Raw genomic sequence first — 16988 nt, forward strand, 5'->3', positions numbered from 1 at the left:
ACTTTATTGAGCCATCTACCAGTGACAATCCTTTGCTGCTCTTCCCCACGGTTGTTGGCTACATCGATAGAACAACCTTAGAATTAATTTAGAATGCAAAGTGACAAAAGACGGCCACCGTTTTTCAACTCAGTGTTTCGATCAGCTCTTCATTCCATTTTCAACAATGCACCAGTCACTGCCCTCAACCCATCCTTGTGAAACATTTACGGATTGTTATTCAGGGGCGGAGCACAAATCCTTTTGATTTCAGATAACATTAGCACAAAATGTAACTGAGGTTAAAGATTAAATCAATACCAGGTTGCTTTCCAGCAGTCACAATCCTCTGAAAATGTTAAGGGATTATTAATGGATGTGTGGCAGACAAGAACCCTACTGATGCCAACCCTACATAGTCAGTCAAGATCTTCAACTGTCTGGATTGTTTCTATTTCTCGAAGCAAGAACCCAAAATAAGAGTCTTCTCAATCTTTTCTTGATTGTTGTTCAATGGCAAAACAAGAGCGAGCTGAGGTCAAATATATGATTAATAACATCTTTCTTTTTCATCCAGCGATTGTCAGGAATGATCTTTGTACTATGTCAATGAAAGCTCCATAAAGATATTAACTGAAGTAAAGGGTAGAATGCCTTAAATATCATGGCAGACCGAGTTCAGGTGCTGACATTCTTTAACCGTGACACTTCATCAATCTTCCACGATGAGCTACCGTAAAATGGACTTTGACAGCATCCAGGCATCCTTTCTGCTCCCCCCCCCACCCCTTCATCTATTGTTGTTTGCACCAGTTGGCAGACAAATCAATAAGACTCGCAACATCTCACTGAGATCTACTGAGTGTTTCTTTTTCCAGTCAGAAGAAATCTCAAACCTGTTGGCCTTTATTTAAACTGCAGCTCTTCACGTATCATGCATGTCAAAACCCTTTGCCACGCGAATTAGCGGATGTGATGGACTGATCTAAATATTACCCATCCCTTCTAAATAGGAGCTGGATGAAAATAGAGAAACTTGCTTCAACAGAGCATGAATGAACATTAATTTGTGGAAAATCTCCTATATGGTTTGTCACACTGGCAGCCATAACAACCTTGTCTTGGGGGAAATTAAAATTGTACAATAAAATACTCAGCATGGTCATATTTAGCTCACTGAACTCCGCGCACCCTGTGGATTTTTCACACAAAGCTTGATTGGAGCGTCATAGTCTCTTTATGGAGAGAACTGAGTTGTATCCTTTCAAGGCTGCTGGGGCACGTAGCATATCCAGGAAAAACTGAAGATCTATACTAAAGAAACAAATGTTCCAGGTTAGCTGCTAACCGTGTGATGACCTTGCAGACGCTCCAAAGATTATGGGAGTGGTTACGGTGTACACGTGGGAGGGAAACCCGGCAAACATCAGCTGCGAGGTGGAGGCCCACCCTGGAGCTTCTGTCACCTGGTTCCGAGACGGCCTCCAGGTACCCTCTGACAACACCACCAATGTGAAGCGCTATAGCACGCCGAGCATCAGCTACTTGGAGGTAACACTTAAGTCAACATCTCTGTTGTTATGTAGCACGCTAAGTCTGTATTTTTCTTGTCTGGTCAGGTTTTCCCTGAATCTCATAGTGACTTTGGAAGCTACAACTGCACAGCAACCAACGTGATGGGTATCGAGTCCAAGGAGTTTCTCCTCATCCAAGCAGGTTTGGGTTTTTTTTCATCACTTGACAAACATTTTAGAAAGATTCTGGCTTTGCCGTTTCCTTGCTGCTGCTCATGCTACCTGAGGTTTATTCACGTAGTCCAAAAATGTATCTGGATGTTAAATCAACACTATTCAACCCTTGTCCAACTACCATGTACCTTGCCTGTAAAAAGCAATGTTTCTGCTTTATTTTTTTGTATTATTATTTTTTTCTCTGTCGCTGCCCTGTGTAAATGACACTGACACAAAACGGGTCTTATCAGAGTCATAACAGAGGCCAGACACCATCTTTGTCTAATAGTAGTTTGTTAAGCCAGGGTTGTGGTGTGGTGTTATGAGGGTATTTTGTGACGGTAGGACCAGGGTGTGAAGTTTAATGTCTGAGATCATTCAAGAGTGTACCCTGTACCACTGCCTGCAAAATCCGACTTCAACGTTCTGCACAAATGGCACCATAACAGTATGCAGGTACAAACTCGACCCATTAATATTCTGTTACCGTTTGTGTGTAAGGGTATTTTGTGAAGCCAGGACTGGGGTGTGAAGTCTAACAAATGAGATCAATCTAGGACATACATGTCAAACTCAGGCAAATTTGGCCCACGATGTAATTATATTTGGTCCGCAAGACCTTATCAAATGTGTATTACAGCTGGCCCGCCAGTATATAGCACATGCTACTAATATTACAAATCCCAGAATGCTTTGCAAGTGTGTTGGCCCATCAGTCAAGACCGGCAAGCGTCCCTTCCCTTTCTGTTGGAGTCCTTAGCAACTACGCTACCAATTTATACTTCCCCTTCCGCAAGATGTAAAACAGTTAACTTCCAAGACAGGTGGGAGGCAGATATTCACTAAAGTAAAAGACAGACCTGTTTGTCGTGTGCGGTGCAACGTGGCTGTAACAAAGAATATAACATAATTGAATTAATGTTTTTTTAATGCTCTTTATCAACTCCAAGGCAGAGACTGTTAATAGTTTGAAGTTTGGATTTTTATTGAAGGACATTTTTATTTTTTTGGGTTGTTTTGTTGTTGGCCTTTGAAAAAAGATTTACATCAAATAGAAGGTAGTTGGAGATAGATAAATAGAAGATAGAGAGACAGAAGAATTCATGTTCTCTATTTAAATATGAAAAAACAAATACAGCTGAGGTCTTTTATCGCAAATTTAATTTCTCCTGTTTATAATATTAAAGTGACTTTATTCTAGATTTAGTGTTTCAGCAAAATGTAAGTTTATTGTCATATGATAAACCTTAACGCTACATTTCTGCAGAGAAGGGAAACATGCACATCGCATTGATTTTTCATGAAATATTGAGTTTGGCCCGCGACAATTCTTAATTTTGGCCCACCGTGAATTAGAGTTTGACACCCCTGATCTAGGGTGTACCCATGTCTTTTTCATGCTGCTGTTTTATAGAAACAGAACCGGCGCGGAAGCTACGAAGTCGTCCCAGTAATATTCTGAGGTCGTATCAAAGAGGCCTGAATAGGGCTACAAAGTCGACGTGGTAATATTCCGCCCTTGGAGGTTGTATTAAAGCCATAACTGAGGCAGGACGCTGCCTCTGTATGTAACGGGTATTCCAACATGTATTTCCATTTCTGTTATGTCGATGCAGCAGTTTTTGGGATGTTATTGACTCCAGCTTCCTCACAACCTCACACATGATAAGCAGTATTGAACATGGAAGAATAGATGGTACCTGGCCCAGTGCTGATTAGATTTTACCCATAAAATGCAACATTGCAAAGGACAGGCGACAAAGAGAGGAAACATTGGAATGTGACACCTTGCTATGATACTGCATTGGAAATCCCACTGGGATGCTTGCTGAGATAGATTGGACATGGCAACGCTCCACCGTATAAATGTTCTTCCGATAGCCACCGGGGAGGCCGTTGCATACCTTGACCAAACACAGTGAAGTCAGATTAACCGTGGTAACATAATCAAACGCCAGTGCATAACATGATACCTACCCACCATGTAGCTGTTTATGTTCTTTATGGGCTGCTCTGGGAGGCCTAAAGCAACTAAATAGATAAAAGATACCTTTTAAAGAAACCATTTGATATGTAGCGTAAGGCTAAATGTAGCAGTCACCTCAATTTCATGGTGGAACAGGAACATTTAACATTACAAAGCAATGGGTCTGTTGGGTCATTACCGGAGGCAATCGTCTAGCCTTTCAGCCAGAGTTGGGGAGTGAAATCGACCCTGTAATTTTAGAACTTCGGAGGTCATATCAAAAGCCCCTTTACACTAGCTGTAAATATTGGCATTTTTTCAGATTGTTTTCCCCCATGGAGCCATTCTGTATTAACAGCACCAACACAAAATGGGGTTACCAAGTCGGCCCAGTAATATATTCTCCCTTTGGTGGTAGTGTTTTTTAATCTTTGCTCTCTGCTCACCATCTATACCACCACGCGCACTCTCCATTCCAGCAGTTGTGTTAACCACTTCGTTCCACAAGTCCGCACTACTGGTACTGAACCCGCCTTCCCTGTTTTTGTACGTTGCAGAGGTGCCATCATCGCCAGAGATCCAACGACTGGAGCCTTTCTCCAGCTCTGCTGTGGTGGAGTTTGACGAGCCAGACTCTTCCGGAGGAGTGCCCATTATCAAGTATCGGGTAGAATGGCGCTTGGACGGCCAGGACTGGACTGGAAAGGAGTACGACGCCACAGAAGGTGAGACGATCAATGAAACAAACAAATACACAAATCAAATGACAATCGTACCATACTTCGGGAATATACAGTATAGCCTCAGTACAACTGAACTTTGCCTGGGCAGTGGATCCTTTGCATACCAATCAAGGGAGCCTGCTTACCACTAATGCAGGGGTCTTGCCTAAGAGAGTCATGAAAGCCATAGTTTTTAGAATGTAGTTTGATGATGAGAGACATATCATTTTTTAAACACTGAATACAACTAAAAGCATGGATTTGTAAGTAAAACCTACAATTTTAGAATATAATACGTTTTAATAACGTTGGTGTACTGAAGCTAATCAATAATAAATACAATATTTCTTACCATGAATGCAACTTCTGGTGCTGCATGGTTTTGCTGATGGCGTTAAACGTGATTGTAGGTTGGTCTTGATGTTTTTTTAGATGTGACGACAACGACTCCTCACATGCATTCATAGATCCAAACATGACCGATCATGCTGAACTGCCATAAATAGCTTATGTCTGTTGACTCGTCCAAAGTGAAGGAAATGTATGGCACCGCATTTGTGGCCATCACTTGTTGTTTCCTCTACTTGATTTGCCGTCATGATGGTACAATCGTGAACAATTCTTGCCGACAGAGGCATGTCTTTTATTCATTTATCTTTATCCGAAAAGTCGTCAAAAGGTTAATTGGCCATATTGCATGAATGCTTTGGAATACTCACCATCTGTGAACGGCTTTCAACCCAAAAACGACCCCGGTAGGCTACTGCATTAGCCAATAAAAATAGTCTGACGCTACTGTACCTAGAAGGACAGCTGGCATTGGCTCCAGCCACCCTCATGAAAATAGATGGCTTCAAATGCAGCAGAATGTTTTCTATTTTGAATGTTATTTTTAACACTGTGATTTCCGTCATGTTTTCCTTTGAAATGTCAGCGGAATTATTCGTTATTTATCGTGTTACAAATTGCCTGCGAAGATTTTTCCATAGGTTCTCGACCCCTGCACGAGTGGTACTCGTACCGTACGTTAAGAATCACCACTATAAGCTATTTTATTCATCGTAAAGCAGGCGTGCATTTCCTTTGCTATGGTCAATTAAAACCTGATCGGAACTGTACTGCCAATACGCCAAGACTTCCCTCTGTCAAGTTTTTGTGGATAAAAAAATAAATTATGATGCTTTGACGTGACGGAAGGAGGGGCAGATAACACTTGAGCTATCACCAGGAGCTAATCCAAACATGACAGTGCCGCATGCAGCCGACGTCTGGCCGAGAGTGAGGCTGAGATGACAGTCGGCTCAAGCCCCAGATAATAGCCCGGTCTCGCCAAGACGCGGTGGCGCTGGCATATCTGGATGCTTCCTGTCCTGTTTGCCGCATGGGGCGTCTCTGTCAGCGGCTTTGCTTGCTGGCTGCTGTCATCTCACGGCCCGAGAGCCACCTGTCATGTAAACCAATGCACTAGGCAAAAAACACAATCAAATACAAGCACTCTGAGGGATGCACTTTGCATTTCGCTGTGCACACCCGTTCAACATTCATTGGTGAATTCAGGAATAACAAAAATGGCCCTGTGTGGCAAAAAAAAATACCCAACAGTCCCCTTTAATTAAATCAATAAAGCCCCAGTTGGTGCTTAACAGTAATGACATCATAAAACCCACTGTTGGTGAATAAACGGCTGACAAAAACAGACATAAAATGAAAACATTCTGCAAATGCAAGACCTTGGTTTTGTCCAACTGTCGTCACGTCACTGAATATCACGTTTCATCAAATAGCTGCCGCTACTCCAATAGCCCGTTAGTCATAGTCTGTAATTCATTGGAAAAAATAAACTCCTCACCTCTACCAAAATAGACGCCTTCCTTTTTACCATCAGGAAAAATGACAAATGATCTCACTCCATATACAGTACACTGCTGTTCGCACAGAGATTAATGAGTTAAGCGCTGAACCCATTTGCGAACCAAAACAGCAGCACCTACCGATCCACATAAAAAATGATCTCTGATGAATTAACGTGTAAGGTCTTAGCGCGTGTTTTAAATACTTTTGTTTGCACACTGACATGAAAGCGTTAACCCCAGAGTCCATCGGTTGCTAACCAAAACAGCAGCACAGTGTGACATATTGGCACATGTTGTAAATGCTAATATTTACACATGGAGATTCGTAAATAAAACAAGGAGCCCCTTTGAACTCTGCTAACCAAAACAGCAGCACCTACACTATGGAGGCATGCAAACTGTTTCTCAGATGAATTAAAGTGTGGGGCTTTAGAGCATGTTCATAGACGCTATTTTACTGCTGAGCCAATTTCAACTGTTGCTCACCAAAACAGCAGCATCTAGAGTCTTGTTGGACGTGCGGTCTCTCCACAATGTTGTGTGCATCCATGTTTATATCACTAGGTGACTTATTTGTTCTGCTAGTCTGCTTTAGTTGTCCCCTTCTACTTGGCATAAATTGTAATTTTCCAGTAATATTAAAAATAAAAACGCCTTCCCGCAGTAGATGAAGGTAATATTGTGTCAGCAAAACACAAATCTCACAAAAGTGAGTACAAGCCTCATGTTTTTGTAAATATTTTCATAGGACGGCACTGAAGAAATGACACTTTGCTGCAATGTAAATTGTACAGCTTGTATAACTTTGTGAATTTCAGCCATTAATGTTTAAACCGCTGGCAACAAAAGCGAGGAGACCCCTAGTGTACGTGAAAATGTCCTTACTTTTGTGAGATGCTGCACAGTCTGGTGAAATGCTGTTTGGGCTTGGAATTCTCTTGGTGATGCAAAGCACGACTGCCATCACATGTTTCAAAGAAGTACTGCCACAGTACACCTACGCGATCGAATGGAATCTAAAACAAAAAAGCCTGGATTCCATACAAGATCCATTATTTAAAAAAAAATAATAATAATGCTCACTTTTAATTTATTGCGTATGTGGTGTACATGAACTCACAAAACAGCACGGATACAGTTTTATTGGACATTGTTGTTAAAATATTGTGAAACCAAGATGTTTTATGGATTTTCTTTTTCATAGTTTTTTTATGGGCTTTATTGTATGTGAAAGTGTAAAATTACAATGAGTGAAAAAATATAATTTGTACAATTTTGTGGATTATTATTAAAATACAAATACTAGATTAAAATGACATGGATAATATGGATGGATGGCTATGGATAATAATTTGGAGTATATGGACATTTTCCTATATAAAAATTGTAAAAAATAAAAATTTTAAAAGATACTTCTGAAATGTTTTGGATTTTATGGGTATTTTGAAATACAAAATGTAAACTTAAAATAGGGAAATACTACAATTGTATGGATTTTGTAGACATTATTTTTTATTCAATCTTAAAAACACAAAAATATGCAATTTAAGAAAATTGTAAATTATATGGATTTTTTTTTATTACAGCTTGTAAAATTTAAATTAAAACCAATCTAAAATGTGGGTTTTATGAACATTTGAAAAATATAAACTTAAAACAATAATAATAGTCATTAATCAAAAGAATAATGAACAAATAATGGACAATAATTTTCAATGAAAAAAAACTTTTTTTGAACTGTTCACAGCTTTGTTGCATGCCGAACAATTTTGTAAGATTGTTGTCTTTGGAATAACCACCAATTTCTCTCCGCCAGACTTGACCAAGATCACCATTGTCGGCCTGATGCCAAACACGATCTACGAGGTCAAAATGTCCGCCATCAATGGCAAAGGAGAAGGCGAGAGCAGCGCCGCCGTCAAGTTCAAGACCGGACCAATCCGTACGTACCCATCCTCACTTTAAGACCTGAAATGTCACCTTGACCCCGACGTCCTCTATTCTTTTTGGCAGCCATAACTTTACCGTAGGCTAGGTTTCTGGGTGATGTCACTGCGGCGAACGCAAGCGTTTACAGAAAAAAAAAAAAAAAAAAAAAACTCTTTGAATGAAGGCTTTCTGCAATTGAGTGAAACTTTTAGCGTGCCACTCATCGAATATATAAAAGTGTGTAAAGAAAACATTATTATTCACGAAGGCAAAATCAAAGCATACATTTCGTTGTGTCATCCCATTCATGGTATTTGCTTGAAATGAGCCTTTGACTGCATTTCCGGTCAATTATTTGATAAGGTTCTGCTGTCGGTAAATATCTTGATCACAATAACGCTTTCTCCGCTCAATGATTGTTTCTTGCAAGCCTAATGAATCAAAATGAAATGCATCTTGTTCACTGGTTGAACTATGCGTTTTGAGTTGTTGTCGCTAACGAATTGGAATCCATAATTACAACAGATGAGCATATTTTCGCAAATAGTGGCGCTATTATAATGTGCTGTTATGGCAACAACGGAGACACACGGGACGGAATTGATAAGTCTCATAGCTCCGCGTAACGTAATGTTAACAATAGCTGTTCAGGAAGTATACCGCTCACTGCACACTTTAATTCGTCTGAGAGACTGTCTACGTGCTTTGGTCGGTGCTGCTGTTTTGGTTAGCAACAGAGTTAAATAGCCTCAAGATTTCGGTCTTTAATGTCCCAATGTGAAAAATAAAAGTGGAATAACTAGAGTTACTATTGGGCTTCGAATTTTTTTTTTCTATTTATTTTTTCCCCCGCAATGGTAAAATGGAAGCATCTATTTGAGGGAGGTGTACAACGTCTCAAGTGGATGACACGACCGGACACTAATTGGGGCACGGTGTCTATTCAGAGTGATGGCCACTATTTGAGTTAAAACGGTACTTTGCTGTTTTCTACCGAGCCATTTCTTTCCTCTAATGTAATCTAATTCTCCAATTTTTTACACCAAGTTCCACCTAAAAAAAAATATTCTTAACTCACTAAGTACCACCATCATTACCAAAATCCAAAACGAGATTGATGTTTTATTCCTAAAAAGTATATTTAATATTTTGAGAAGGCACTGTAACATTATGCACAGTTTCAAAATGAACACTGCGCATAAATATTGCAAAATAAAATTTTAAAAAAACGTATTTAACGATTTAATGATTATATATGTATTCCATTAAAAAGTTGAATATAAACATTACCTTACCAGATGTTTAAAAGGAAACAGTTCTCCAAGTTTAAATGCAGATGGGCTAAACGTCAAAGTTAAATACAACTGAGATGAACCATAGGTACGTGTACGTGTTACATGTGCTACACTTTGCAAATCGCTGCTCTAATGATTCAAGACAACATAGCATTTGGTAATACAAACAACCTATTTATAGAACTCAATCAATTGATTAATCGTTGTATGCGCAGCTCTAGGACATACTGTACCTTTAAATCGTCGTTTGCATTGTTTCCTAACTTGTCTTTGTTTTTCTTGGCAGCAAATGGTAGCTTTTTTTCTCTTGGTATAAAGCACTTACACATTGTATCTAAAGCTCACACATACACCCGCACACAGTTCTTTTAACATATTGATCCACGACTGAGTTTTCCCAGGCCCCCTTCAGAAGGACTCATAAATAAATCTTGGACTCTTTGTTTTAAATCCATACCATCCCTCCATCCGTCTGTTCTTCCTATAGACTCTCCTCGCCACCTTTGCTTACTTTACGAGATTTTCCCACCATTTCACGTTAATGCCAGTAAAAAGCCTCTCGTGGCTCCAAGTCATTCTCCCAAGGCCACGTTTTGGGAATTTTCTTAATTCACATTTTCATTGTCTCTGTTTCTTCTTCTTTTTGTTTGTTTGTGTCCGTCTCTCTCACGGCGGTTTGCATCTGTTGTGTTTTCCATCGGACCTCTCAGGCCTTTCTTACACACGTAAGTTTCCGCTTGTGCTTTCTGTCCTGTCCGCTTGGTTTTCCCCTTATGACCCAAAACACGCTTTTGATAGAACGAATGCCAAGCAATCACGCCAAATGTTTTTTTTTTTAATTTCTAGTTGGCATTCTGTTTCATTCTCTAAAGCAGGTTGAGGTTTGTTAAGCAGTGCGATAGATTTTTTTAGCATAGCTTTCCTTTAGCATTTCTCCTCCTTAACATCTCTTCCTGTCGGCCGGTAAATTAAAAATTCAGCTCGTTAGTGTCGAGCGAGGTCTTTAAATGAGGTACACGCAACTGGGAACCGAGGTGTATTATCATAGGGAAATTACCGGTCGTAATGTTAAAGGCTGGGCCATCTTTGCATTTAAATCTCCCCTGTAAGGATTACGCTTCAAAGAGCTCCAAGTCCCCCAAATCTTTACAGGGCTTGTTAGTGCTTGTAGGAGTGCACTTTTATTTTTAGTCATTTTAATGTAGTGTTTGTGCTTAAAAGATGTGTATTTTCATTTGTCATGGGACAAATTTGGATGGGACAGAAATTGCCCTAGTTTTTATCAACTCCTGATAAGAGTTGGAAATGTGACGAGTAAAAAAAAAAAAAAAAAAAAAAGTGATTTTATTAGCTGTCATTTATTAAGGTCATGTGAATTTTGCAGTTAAAATATGCAAAAAGGGGTGTATGGTTGGACTTATTGGTATACTGTACATACTGTATATTTGAAGAGTATAAAAGTTGTCCTTTTGCTGCTATAGCATGTGCTACCGCTCTAATACAATGTACAGATCCAGAGCTATCTATCGCAGTATAACAAATGTACGAAGCAATCAAGATGTCCCTACAATCTTTCAGCATCATCAGAGGCTCCGCCCCTTATTGTCACCACCAGTATGGCACTTAGTGAGTATGCCACCGATTGTCGCGGTGTGGTCGTCGTCGTCGCAGCTAACTCGCTTGCCGTTGGTGTGGTGAGCTATCGCTAGTATTGTACAGTGTACCCGAATGGACTAGCATAGTGGCGGATTTACTAACCGCACTGAAATAGATGTATTTTTTGTGACATTTGTTAAACACAACTGGAGTGACAATAACATATAACGTGTCTAACTGTAATGCATTGGATCCATAGTAACGTGTCTTGTGTTTGCAACATCAATACGGGCCAACATTTTCTGAGGTTTTTTTGTTTTGTTTTTTGTTTTTTGTTTTTTTTGTTTTTTTGTAAAAGGTTGATGGAACTGGATTTGTTTACCAACTTCCCCACTTGGTAGAGCAACCCAAATTATGTTTTAATAGCAGAGTCAACTGTTGAGCCACTTTGCACTCGGTTGGTAACCAAAACAGCAGCAACTATGGAGGCACGACAATGATTAACGTTGCTCTCAATGTGGTCACTCCACAATGTTGTGAGCGTCCATGTTTATGTTCCAGGGTACTGTGCCACTTTTTCTGCCAAGTCCGCCTTGCTTCTTACCGTATTTCTCCATAACACTCTTTAATTTGTTTAAATGTCCGGTTCTGCTTGTAGTATACTGATAATATTGTTTATTATTCAAAAAATAAATTAAAATAAATGCCTTCAGAGTAATAGACACCTCCCCCTATCTACAATTGAGTAAATAAATGCCTCCCTGGCCATTGTTTATGGAAACATGCTAATAAATCTCAAGTTGATCATAACAATGAGGGTTCTTCAATCAGAAGCTGTTGACTTTTGACTTTTTCTTTGGCTTTGTGTCTTTTCAAAAGGATATTTAGAGCCAGGGCCAGTTCCAAGTGGATGTGATGCTGAAATTTTTGTGGCGAGAGAAACGGCGCTAGCGTAATTCACGACTAATGGGGCCGAGCAGATAGCACTAACTAATGATGATGATGGTGTTGATGATGATGATGGTGGTGGTGGTGGTAGTAGATAGGCATCTAATGTAGGTCGAAGCAGGAGCAGACAGAACACGAAACTATTGACTTGTTTGGATGCAACAGAACAGAACAGAACAGGACAGGACAGTCCTAAAAGTACGCCTGAAGCGATTCTGTCGGATTCAATTTTGATTTATTTATTTATTTATTTTACAATGACTGTAAGAGCTACAAACAAACAGCATCAGTTTTTCTATGGTGACTGTTATTGGATTGCTCGGAATGTGACCATAAAGTAACAACCTCAACAAAAATAACACTTCCCTACTACAGCTTACTTTCCTTGTGACTGTGTAGTCTAGAACTGGGTGTCGGAATTCACATTTGACACAACCAGTATGGCTCTAACTTCATGTTCCTAACAAAAATCTATTGTCATCATATGTGTAATACTTACAAATTTAGACTGGCTTTAGATTTAGATAGACCGCTTATGCAAACCTGAAACTCCCAATGTGTGTTGTTGTTTTTCAAGTGTCATTTTTTTATTATGTCGATATCACTCCAGAAAAAAAAACATACTACACTGGAACCTCGATTTACAAACGAGCCGATTTGCGAACGAGCCGGTTTACAAACAATTCATTTTACGAGCAGTCTTGGCATGGCCACGGTAGGCTCAGAACTTTATGCTTTTTCGCACGCCGCAGAAACGTGATCGGCTCTGTGCTTCAGGTATCTTTGTTTTTTTTTTTTTACTAAAATGGCTGCCACATCTCACAATGCAACCCAAAAGTCGCTGTGCATTGTGAGAGATGGGGGTCATTTAGGGTTAGCAGTAACCACAGTGAACAGAAACATTACTGTAACTGAAAAGGCTAAAACACTAACTACACAGTGATTTGCAAGCAAACACTGTTTTTCATCATCATAAATTGTGTTTTCACCCATTTCTATATATTGCACAGTATTTGTAACAACGCAACGATCAAAATAAGGTAAACAGCACATCATTCTGCGGCTGGAACGGATTATTTGCATTTCCATTCATTTCAATGGGAAACATTACTTCAGTTTGCGAGCGTTTCAGCTTGAGAACAGGGTCGCGGAACATTAAATTCGTAATCCAAAAGTCCACTGTAATGATGGAGGTACAGTTAAAACAAAGGTACAGTCTTTGTTGAGCAAAAGAAAGGATTTGTAATTTTTAAATATTGAACTGGTTCCACACCAATTATCGATGTATGTCATTTTCTTTAGAACAACTTGAAAGTTATTTTAAAAAATTAATATGTATGAAATAATGTCAATTCAGTCTCGAAATGTCACCATCATAAAAGCTTTATTGACATTGTTTTGAAGTAACATTTTCAACTCTTATTTGTTTTGAAAAAAAACTTGATGTTTCTTTTTTGTTGTTTGTGTTCGTTTCATTTTTTTGTTTTTTTTTTGTTTTTTGTTTTTTGTTTTTTTATGTTAACATTTTCATCATTTCCAAAACTGTTTCCTGTTTGTACCCTTATCTCCCTCCCACACCCCCATCCCCCGCTCCGGTACGTGCCCCGCCCCACCCCTCCCTCGACCAATCATGTGGTTGCGCATCATGTGACATTGACATGTGGCTCTTGCATGGTGCTGATGTCGACATCGCCGGCCAACAGAAGGTAACTTTTGCTTATTAATTATTTGCAGACAAATGACTTGTTAAGCAGCACGTTTTCGTAAGACGTGGCCGTTTCAAGCAGAAGTCGTTTCTAACTCGACATCCATTAATAAGACATCGCTCATGCCGATGACTTCCCTCTATGACAATTCATGCCTAAATGACTCTTGTAGTCGACTAACGTTAAAGATTAATACCAATGAGCAAGAGTGCAATAATCACTGCGTCGATGTTTTTGTCACAGCGGAACTATTTTGGAGAGCGAGAATGTGACTTTGACAAAATTGCATTTTTCATTTAGTTTTTGTCAAAAGCAGATAATAACCACTTGTTTTTGTTACTCTTATATTGATTCCTTTACATTGAATATGCCAATACACTATCCACACCCAAACATAATATGCAATCATCCCAATATTAAAAAAAAAAGATTTCAATTAAAAAAACATAATAAATATTTTCAAAAATTATCTTATTGATTTAAGCCTAAACTGTTCTGATATGTTGTAATGTATTTTTTTCACATTGTGTTGAACTTGGAACAGAATTACTTTGTGATAAGCTTTAATTGTTGACTTGATTTGTAATTTTGTACTACTTCCTGTCTTGCTATTATATTTGATTGGACGGCCATTGACGTTACTGCTGCATGCAAGTTGATGCCTCTTCTACTACTTCCTGTTCTGTTCTGTTCAGGTCATTCTCACAGGAAGTTCCGTATGTGCATGTCTCATCGCTATTTTGTCTTGTCCATCGCCATGTCTATACGCACATAAGTTGTTTTGCCCATTTATTTTTTAAATGGAAATTAAAACAAAAAAAAAAAGTACGTTATAAAAATACACAGTATGCTAGTTTGTGAAATCCAAATATGTATAATTTAATTAGCACTTGTTACCCTGCTGGTGCAGTATTCTACTACACTTTACTGCAGCGCTCCGTTTTCTCGATTTTTACACACCTGAGCACCCTAAACAGCCTGCATGGAGGAATTTCTTCTTCTACTCTTTCTCTCACAATTTCTCTCCTCTGTTTAGAGAAAAACAACAACAAAACAAGCTAACCACAATACTACTTTTGGATAAGAACACTGTCTGCCTGCCACCCTAGTTAACTGCTTCTCTCTTCTAACGTTCACTTGTTTGTAGCTGTGCTCGTCACGCTAACTGGAATGCACAAAGTCTCGGAATTCAATCACTAACATCAATATTGCATTTCCTAACCATTTTCTGTTGTCTGTTTATTAAATGCCATAGGCAAACATTCTAATTTACTTACGATGTTAGGTATAGGTCTGCCATATTGGATATTGGAACTGACACTGAAACTCTGATACAGCCGTGGAGCCAATACATTTATTCATAATTAATAAGCGTCTCCCACCACAGACTGTCAACAAACAACAAACCAACTGAACTTCCTTACAATGTCCAAAGGACGCCTGGTGGCTCGTTATCCGCCGTCCCGGCGGTCATTACTCACAGGACGCCGCCCTTAATGAAGAGCCTCAAAGTGAAAGCCCACATCCGGCTGCCTAAAAGTGCCTTGAGATTCTATTTTTTTTTTTTATTATTATTTTTATAGGGTTCACTCCGCTATAGTGGTTGCCTAAAAACAGCTTCTATTACTGGTAGCTGTTTCTATGGCAACCTCTTTTTTTAAATGGTCACTGTCATTTGCTCTGTGTAGGGGAACCCAGCGCTCCGAAACTGGAGGCCATGGTCCAAAATCAGGGCAACGCTCTTAAGGTCAACTGGATCAAGCAGGACGACGGCGGCTCCCCGATTAAGCATTACCTGGTCCGATACAAGGCTGTGAGTATTTTCTAGTTGCCTTATGTCATTTTATGTTTCCCACATATTTGCTGAAAAACTCACCTGCCAATAAATGTAGTGCCTTGGCGCCATGTTGTGACATCTTAATGCCAAGGAACTATGTTGAATGGCTTAAGTAGAAAAAAGTCAACAAAAGTAGTGTTTTGCCGACATATTGGGGCATCTTGATGTCAAGGAACCCCAGTATGTGGAAGTGAGTTGAGGCGCTTCATTCAGACGCAGCCATCTTATGGCATCCAGAAGCAATTACAAAACATTTTAAGGTAGGCGTCAATTTCTTGTGGATTTTTGCGATTCACGGAGGGGCTCAACCCATTGCATGTAAATGGTTTGGGTTTGGCTTAGTTTCGTTTCATTCAGTTCCATTTCATTTTGTTTTGTTTGGTTCCGTTTCATTTGGTTTCGTTTCATTCGATCCCTTTTCTTTAAGTTTCTTTGGGTTTAGTTTCTGTTCCATGTTGTAAATGTTCCTTTATTTTTACATTTAATTTGCAATTTCAGTTTTGTAAACTTTATTACAAGAGGATCGTTTTAGTGGGGCTACTTCAAAAGTTTCCTTTAAATTTTGAGTGAGGATACGAGCATAATGGTTTTTTTTTTTTTTAATAAATTGCCAGACCCACTTTTCTTTTTTTCTGACTTGAAATTTCACAAACTGCCCCGAAATTACTTTTGAAAATTTTGTTCAAATAAGTTCCTTTTTGTAGGGACATTTCTACGTTTTCCTTCAACTGCTAAATGATCTTATAATAACAATTACAATAATAACAATTATAAGATGCGATTGACAGGCTTAACCATGTAGTCACTGTGCTAGTGAGGGGAGCAACGGGGAGGAGCTTTTTATTTGCCCAAATTTAATGTGTTATTCACTTGGATGGCATGTTATTTTGCAGAATAAATTTTATTTCAAGTATCTTTCAAAAAAATAGTGGTTAAAATCACAGAGATGAAATGAATACAAATATGTAACTTTGCATGAACATACAGTATAGACATGTACACGCACACAATAAATGTGGATGTGGGAAGTTGTTGGGTTGACTTAAATATAAAAATTTTAAAAATCTATGGCATCTTGTTGTTTTCTTTTATAGACAGTTAGTCAAAGTTCTTTAAGGATTTAGTTGCCGCTTCCTTCCCCAGAAGCACGTGTCCGACTGGAAACCCGAGATCCGCATGCCCCGCGGCAGCGACTATGTGGTGCTGAGCGAGCTGGACTGGAATACGGAGTACGAGGTCCGTATTGTGGCCGTGAACCAGAAGGGCAAGTCCGAGGCCGGCGTTCTGTCATTCAGAACGGCCACAGAACCCACCACCGTGCCAGGTACTCTATTCATTATGCCTCGCTCACGCACGCACGCACGCACACACACACACACACACACACACACACACACACAGCAGTGCACAAAGGCCTTCCACCGTGA

General features: G+C 39.4%; 1 protein-coding gene across 10 annotated transcripts in view; it reads left to right on the forward strand.

Moving 5' to 3' along the window:
- Positions 1–16988, forward strand: part of ncam1a (neural cell adhesion molecule 1a) — a 206429-nt gene that overhangs the window by 167530 nt on the left and 21911 nt on the right. For 5 of the 10 annotated variants that reach the window (XM_061751163.1, XM_061751160.1, XM_061751165.1 and 2 more), the window contains 8 exons: positions 1346–1530; positions 1599–1695; positions 4233–4400; positions 8067–8192; positions 10185–10199; positions 11053–11100; positions 15413–15537; positions 16705–16885. In XM_061751163.1, the coding sequence (XP_061607147.1) occupies positions 1346–1530; positions 1599–1695; positions 4233–4400; positions 8067–8192; positions 10185–10199; positions 11053–11100; positions 15413–15537; positions 16705–16885 (945 nt within the window). The remainder of the gene's footprint in view (positions 1–1345; positions 1531–1598; positions 1696–4232; positions 4401–8066; positions 8193–10184; positions 10200–11052; positions 11101–15412; positions 15538–16704; positions 16886–16988) is intronic. The other 5 variants (XM_061751162.1, XM_061751164.1, XM_061751166.1 and 2 more) reach the window with 1 other exon arrangement.

The sequence above is a fragment of the Phyllopteryx taeniolatus genome, chromosome 17 (genome assembly GCF_024500385.1).
Source record: "Phyllopteryx taeniolatus isolate TA_2022b chromosome 17, UOR_Ptae_1.2, whole genome shotgun sequence".
Classification (NCBI taxonomy): domain Eukaryota; kingdom Metazoa; phylum Chordata; class Actinopteri; order Syngnathiformes; family Syngnathidae; genus Phyllopteryx; species Phyllopteryx taeniolatus.